This window comes from Acomys minous, assembly GCF_964271855.1.
Source record: "Acomys minous genome assembly, chromosome: 14".
Taxonomy (NCBI): Eukaryota; Metazoa; Chordata; class Mammalia; order Rodentia; family Muridae; genus Acomys; species Acomys minous.
In genome coordinates, this window is record NC_140496.1 from 43,757,413 (window position 1) to 43,765,070 (window position 7,658).

The following is a 7,658-nucleotide window of genomic DNA, read 5'->3' on the forward strand; positions in this document are numbered from 1 at the left end:
TTTATTTTTGAGACAGGGTTTCTCTGTGTTGCCTTGGCTGTCCTGGACTCACTTTGTAGACCAGGCTGGCCTTGAACTCAGAGATCCGCTCTGACTCCCAAGTGCTAGGATCAAAGGCGTGCCCCACCACGCCCAGCATGCTCTTAACTCTCTTAAGACCCTAGGATTTACCTATAATGGTGGCATTAGAACACCTTGCTTAGTCTCACTTCCCAGCTTAAATCCAAAAGCCCGCAAAAGGAATATGGAAGCAGTTTCAGAGATCCAAGGCTGCACTGCCACATGGGACCCCAGCCCAGAAAGGAGCCTACACCTACCTGGCCATTGACGGGCTCTATCTGCTGCAGGGTGGCCAGCACAAACACAGCTGTCTTGCCCATCCCAGACTTGGCCTGGCACAGGACATCCATACCCAGAATGGCCTGGGGAATACACTCATGCTGGACTGAGGAAGAAAACAGTGTTTGAGTAAGAGCCTGGATGCTGCCTCCCTGCACACTCCTCTATCAGAGGAGGTTCTGTAGGGTCAGGCTCCAACCACCTGCTTGCACAGGGTTGCTAATGTAATGGACTCACGTGAGGGCATACCCCTTACCCAAGGCCTGGAAGAAGCTCAAGATGGGCAGGATTAGCTCTGGGAAGAGGGCGTGGTTGGGACTGACACCAGGGTAGCATACCTTCTGAGGGATGCTCGAAGCCACAGTCAACTATAGCTCTCAGGAGCTCCGGCTTCAGCAGGAAGTCCCGGAAGCCAGAACTGTGGATGGAGACGTAAGACCCTTTGACATCTTTCTTCGGGGGAGCTGGAGTGCTCTCCTGGGGTGCCTGGGGCTCTTCATCTTCATCATAATCCAAAAGCTCATTTTCCACATCCTGTTCTGCCATGGCACTGAGAACACAAGACAGGAAAGCAGGTCAGGAAGGGAGTTGGCAGAGCTCGGCGGTGCACCTGGACAATACCATCCCCTGCCCCTCTCAGCAACCTCCCACCTGCTACAAACCACACTTTCTCATCCAATACCACCCACCTACTATAAGCATTCTAAGGTCTTCAGTGAAATACCAATTCCATATTACAGCTGGGGACACGGATCAGTCCAAAGCCTTTACCTAGGAAGTTTTGTCCCCAGCACGCAGATCAGACAGGGATGGTGATCACAAGGGTTCTTCGCTATGGCCGTCCCGGCCTGGACCTTGCTCACTTCCCTGTGCATCATCTGATCAGTCCATGGGACTTCCACCCAAGGGTACCCTGTCCTCAAGTCTCTGCACACACACAATTGTTTTTGAGACAGGATTTCACTATATTACCCTTGCCGCTTGAGACTTGGTTTGTTTAACAGGTTGCCTCAAAGTCAAAGATCTGCCTGCTCTGCATCCTAAGTGACAGCAGTACAGGTGTGTGCCACCTCATGTTTTCTGTTTTTATACCCTGCTAGGGGTATGTGTTCTTGACAAGCACTCCACCAACCAAGGAACACCCTCAGCCTTTGTTTTTAAGACCTTAATACACCGTCCTGGCTGGTCCAGAACTTGCAGGATCCTCCTGCCTTCACCTCACAAATGTTCAAGTTATAGGCAGACACCACCTTGCCTGGCTCATGTGTCCTCCCTGGCATTCAAGTCTTGGCACTAATAAGGCTTCTCAAACAACCCTCCCAAGAACCTCCTGGTACCCACACGGAAGTTGTGGCTATCGGGTGCTGAGACAGAAGTGGCGGGCAAAGGAGCAGGCGGCCATGCCCAGCTTAGCCCAGCCTCCCCTGCTGTTTGTGGTCTACACAGGGGAATAGTTAAGAGCTCTTATGGAGAGGATTCCCAATGGGCCAGACCAGCAAGAAAGCCAGCCAGCCAAGATGCTAACTGGAATTCGCAGGAGAGGAGCGCTCACCTCACTTTATTAGAAGTACAAGGCATATACCAGGCAGGCGTGCCTCCTGTCCTCCCTAGCCTGCTGAAATAGTTCCATCTTCCTGAGGTCAGATGCTGACACACTAGGCCCCTTCTGGCTGCCTCATGCAGTCTCTCCATGGTTTATTCAATGACATCCAGCCACATCTATGTTGAGATCCCCCAACTTTGTCTCCAGTCACTGCCTTTTCTACTCCAGTTGCCACTGCTTTACCATATCCTTACAAGTTAAACTCAAGAGGCCTACAGCAAAGCCTTTTGTTTCTTCTCCCCAAGGTCTGCACCCCATCTCAGAAACATTGCATTCTCAGGGGCAGTCTCAACTGACCAACACTATGTGGTGAATGCCACTCATGAAATCCAGCTAGGCCTACCTAGCCTCTCCTCCCACAGGCTACCATGCTGGCCCCAAGTTGAAGCAGTCTTTTGTTGTTTCTTTAAAATTGCGATTTTATTTGCATGGGCAATCCAGACTGGCTGGCTTCTTCGGTGGCCAGGGAGGTGTTAGTTCCGTGCCTGATCACCCACAGCCATGGGGGGGTGGGGGGTGGGTAGGGCTGCTTTCTGCCGTCTAGGTGCCTTGTCTGGACTGAGGCCTTGGGTTTGGCCACCTACAGGGCACGTGGCGCCCAATTTCTGGATGGCTTTTTTGTTGTTGTTTTTTCGAGACAGGGTTTCTATGTAGCCTTGGCTGTCCTAGACTCCCTTTGTAGACCAGGCTGGCCTTGAACTCACAGTGATCCGCCTGCCTCTGCCTCCCAAGTGCTGGGATTAAAGGCGTGCGCCACCACGCCCGGCTCCAGGATGGCTTTTTGACAAGGCCAACAAACACCACTTTTTACACAGCCTGCCTTGTAAGGGGTACCCCACTGCAGAAGGCCCCTCTGGGCAGAGTTACTGGTAGCTTCTGGAACCACCTTATTCTGTACCAGCTTTCACTACCAGGCTCTGGGTGGCCACACTAGCATCCAGACCGTGGGGCCTGTTGGAGGGAGCCTGCTAATCTTGGGCGGGCTGGCCTTGGCTTTTTGAGGGCTCTTGTTTAAGAGCCCAGTCCTGGCCTTTCTGGGTAACTGGACGCAGAGGGGGAGGGGGAGATGTTGAACCAGAAAGGAAATTAAAAGACAAAAGGCACATTAAAAAAATAAAATTGCAACCACATTACGAAATACTTATATGGTATGCAATTCACCAAAGTACACGATCACAAGTCGCTAACATGCTGGCACCAGCATAGTCACCTTTTACCACCTTTCAAAAAACAAACAACCAAAAAAACCCAAAAAAACAAAAAACAAAAAACCCAAACAAAAATCAAAAACCAGGTGTGGTGGTGCACGCCTTTAATCCCAGCACTTAGGAGGCAAAGGCAGGTGGAACGCTGTGAGTTCGAGGCCAGCCTGGTCTACAAAGTGAGTCCAGGACAGCCAAAGCTACACAGAGAAACCTTGTCTTGGAGGAAAAAGAAAGAAAGAAAGAAACAGAGAAAGAAAGAAAGAAAGAAAGAAAAAAGAAAAAAGAAAAAAAAAAAGAAAAGATCACTTGCTCTTTCAGAGGGCTGGGGTTCCCACCACCCACATGATGGTTCACAACCATCCATACCTGCAGTTCCAATCCGACTTCTCCTGGCCTCCATCGGCATAAAGCATTCACTCAGCGAATATAAACGCATTCAAACAAAACACTTACATAAAATGAATAAATCTTAAATGCTCTGGGGCTGGGGTGTGGCTCAGTGACGGATGCCTAGCCTGTGAGAAAGCCCTGGACTTCATCCCCAGGGTTGAAACCACAAAGCAAAACTACCTCTGTACCCTTTAGTCATGACCTAACTCCCAGAACCATTAATCTGCTTCTCATCTCTGCACACTCGCCTTTTCTGGGCATTTTCTATAAATAGGTTCAGACAGCATCATGTGGCCTTTTACTTCTTGATTCCTTCACTCTGCACCATTCTCAACACTCATCCACAATAAAACACGAATGCTTCGTTCCTATTTATAGCCAAACAATATTCCTGCATATAAGCGTATCACATGGTGCCACTGGGGTAACATTTTTCTGTCTGGTTTACACCAACAGCCTTCTGGTGTCCACTGACCCCTCTGCGCCACACAACTCCCACAGCAGGCAGGAGCCCAATCCCACTAAAGCATTCCTGGCTTGCACCTGGAGGACCGGCTCGGCAGCTGCTGCTTTTGGAGAGAAGGGAGTTTGGTTCTTAGTACCCACACACTGCTACTCACAGCCATCTTAACTCTAGTTCCTGGGAATCCAATGCCTTTTGGCCTCTTTGGGCACCAGTCACTTCATGTGGTACACACATACTCATGCAGGTAAAATAGTCACAAACTTTTTTTTTTGTCTTTTTAAGGCAGGGTTTCTCTGGGTAGCCCTGCTGTCCTGAAACTCAGAGATCCTGCTTCTCCAATGCTAGAAGTGCTGGGATTAAAGTTATGGACCATTAGAGTCTCACAAATAACACCTTTTCAAAATGCCAAGTGGTGGGACTTTGTTTGGTTTTTGAGACAGGGTTTCTCTGTGTAGCCTTGGCTGTCCTGGACTCACTTTGTAGACCAGGCTGACCTTGAACTCACAGAGATCTGCCTCCCAGAGTGCTGGCATTATAGGTCGGCTGGTGGCGCATTCTTAATCCTAGCACTCAGGAGACAGAAGCAGGCAGAGCTGCTCTGCATAGCCAAGGGCGACATGGTGAGACCTATTTCTTTTTTCTTTTTTTTGAGACAGGGTCTCTCTGTGTAGCCTTGGCTGTCCTGGTCTGGCTTTATAGACCAGGGTGGCCTTGAACTCACAGCAATCCACCTGCCTCTGCCTCCCGAGTGCTGGGACTAAAGGCGTGCGCCACCACGCCCGGCGTGAGACCTATTTCAACAAAACCTCCACACTCCTTACCACCAGAGCGGCTGCTGCCTGCATCTGGGCCACTGACCTCCCCTCTCCAACACACATTTAGCTAAGTGCTTATTCTCCAGAAGTGTACTTCCTTCTAGAAGCAACTTAAAAGCAGTGTCCTAGGCAGCCCAATTATGTCTAGAAGAGGACCTGGCAGTCAGCAGTAGAGGTAAATGAACAGAACCACAACTGAGGCCTTAGACAGCAAACTGACAACAGTCCTGAAAATGTCCACCACAGCAAAGGGACAGGTTAATTTGCCAGTCCAGAAACATAGCCCCATAGTAAGGGTTTGATCCCCCAAAATCCACATAATGGAAAGAACTTTATTCTCCCCCTGCCCGGCCCCCCCCCCCCTCGCTTGGGGTTGAGTGGTCAGTAAGAATTTGCTCAAGATGGAGTGGAGGGAGCCAGGCATGGTGGTGTACATCTTTAATCTCTGCACTTGGGAGGCGGACCTCTGAGTTCAAGGACAGCCTGGTCTACAAAGTGAGACTAGGACAGCCAGGGCTGCCACACAGAGAAAAGCTGTCATGAAAAACCAAAAAGAACAACAAGATGGAGTAGAGGTTAAGAGACCAACAGCAGGGGACTAGCTGCAGTGTGGCACTGAAGGAGAGATGACCAGGACCATTCTTGGGTAGAGAAGAACCAGACACCTCTGGGCTCAAACAACCAAAAGGTCAAGATACTGTGGTTTTTTTTTTTTTTTTAATTTAAATTTGGGACATGGTCTCATGCAGCCACTCTAACTTAACTTGCTATGTAGCTCAGACCAGCCTTGATTTTCCTATCCTCCTGCCTCCACTTTCCAAATGCTGAGAGTATATTAAACTCTGTAAATGCCTAAGGCAGGACTGGAGAGATGGCTCAGTGGTTAAGAGTACTGGCTGCTCTTCCAGAGGTCCTGAGTTCAATTCCCAGCACCGACATGGTGGCTCCCAACCAACTGTGATGGGATCTGAAGCCCTCTCCTGGGCGTGTGTGAAGACAGATTATTCATATATATTAAAATAAATGTATTTAAAATGCCTGAGGCAGGGGCAGGCAGATCTGTGGGAGTTACAGGCCAACCAGAGTTACATAGTGAGTGCTTGTCTATCAACATAAAAAAACAAAACAAATAAACAAAATCCCCCAAAACTTAGAAGTTCAAGACTGGCCGGGCGACTGGCAGATGGCTTGATGCTTTTTCAGAGTACCTTAGTGAGGTTTCTCAGTTCACCACAACCTTCTAACTCCAGGTAAAGGACCCCTGCTTCCGGCCCCTAATAAGCACTTGCACACAGGTGATTCATCCACACATATACACCTAAATTAAAAAGTTCAGGGGCTGGAGAGGTGGGTCAGCGAATGAGAGCACTGGTTGTTCTTGCAGAGGACCAGGGGTTCAGTTTCTAGCACCCACATGGCAGCTGGCAGCTGTCTGTAACTCTAGATCCAATGGCTCTGCTATCTTCAGTCCAATGCACACTATACACACGCAAGTTCAAGGGCAGCCTCGACTTCGTGAGAACCTGTCCTATGGCCTCTCACACGTGTCCTCTTGATTTTAGGCAGTACAACTCTAAAAACGTGTTTCTTGCTCTGAGTAAAGGATTAATGTGAAGCCAGGTGTGGTGGTCACGCCTTTAATACGCCAGCGCTCCAGTGGCAGAGAAAGGCGGATCTCTGAGTTCGAGGCCAGCCTAGTCCACAGAGTGAATTCCAGGCCAGCCGGAACTGTCTATAAAAAACGAATTGTGTGTGATACACAAAACGCTCCAGGAACGAGCTGGGGTGCGACTCGGAACGGATGCCCCCAAATAAAATCAGGCCTTGGTTCCATCAGGAGAATGAAATAACTGAACCCAGAAACTAGCTGTCCCAGACCTAAAGTTCCCAGAGAAGACGAGATGCGACGGGACGGAACCGGCTCACACCGGGTGAATGACCGCGGTCCTGTGGGCCACCACACCGGCCTTCTGGAGGGGAGGCTTCCTGGGGAGAGCAGCGGAGCGGACTGCAGACGCGGGACGTCTGTCCGCAGGAAGCCTGGATCCTCCCGCCGCGCCCCGGCGTGGAGCCGCCCTTTGCCTCAAGCCCACCACGGTACACAGGCCGGCCTCGGAGCGCCGCCATGACACACAGTTCCCGGAAGCCGACGCACTAACGGCTGGCCCGCCCCTGGCGCATGCTCACGGGAGCCCAACGGCCGCCGGCTCCAGGTGGGTGCCTAACCGCCCCGCCGCCGCGCGCCCTGTCCCCTCCCCGCTGTACCGCGCCCCGCAGAGTCCCTTTGAGCTAGCCCACAGCCCCGCACCGAAGGCCCCGGACGTCGGCACCCGCCACTCACCTGGCGCCCGGTTAAACTCCGCGAGCTGCGAGGAGAGCCACCCGTCTGGTTGTACGTCGCGCCCCTGGAGGCTAGATGCACCGCTTCCTGCCAGGAGCCGACTCCGGTCCTGCTCACTGGGCTGTTGGCTAATCACTCAACAGAGGAGCGAGTGATGATTGGAATATAAGGACGCTGTCGGCCGCCTATTGGCGAAGAGGTTGGGAGGGGGCGGTACCTAAGAGCCTCATGTTCATTGGGCAGTCGTAAAGTGGGCGTGTTCCGAGGGGGCGTGGGCTAAGCGGCGGTCCCGCCCAGTCACGTGAGGTGAGGTTGAATGGATGCTACCACACTAGCAACCGCAGGTTACCCCGCCTATGTGTGCCCCACCCTTCTAAAGTGTCCCTTTCTGGCTGGCGTAGTCCTGATTTTTTTTTTTCGGGGGTGGGGGGTTGTTTGCTCAGTTTTCTTTCTTTCTTTCTTCTTTTTTTAGGATTTACTTACTTTTTATGTATACAAC

General features: G+C 51.2%; 1 protein-coding gene across 2 annotated transcripts in view; it reads right to left on the minus strand.

The window, feature by feature from the left end:
• DDX39A (DExD-box helicase 39A) overlaps positions 1 to 7,316 on the minus strand; it is a 10,517-nt gene extending 3,201 nt beyond the window's left edge. Inside the window, exons 1-3 of one of the 2 annotated variants that reach the window (XM_084757515.1) lie at positions 7,160 to 7,316; positions 678 to 889; positions 318 to 445 (exon numbers count right to left, since the gene is read on the minus strand). In XM_084757515.1, the coding sequence (XP_084613641.1) occupies positions 318 to 445; positions 678 to 885 (336 nt within the window). In that variant the 5' untranslated portion in view covers positions 886 to 889; positions 7,160 to 7,316. Of the gene's footprint in view, positions 1 to 317; positions 446 to 677; positions 890 to 6,696; positions 6,914 to 7,159 lie in introns of those variants that run through there. The other variant, XM_084757516.1, reaches the window with a different exon arrangement.
• Between the last annotated feature and the right edge of the window lie 342 nt (positions 7,317 to 7,658).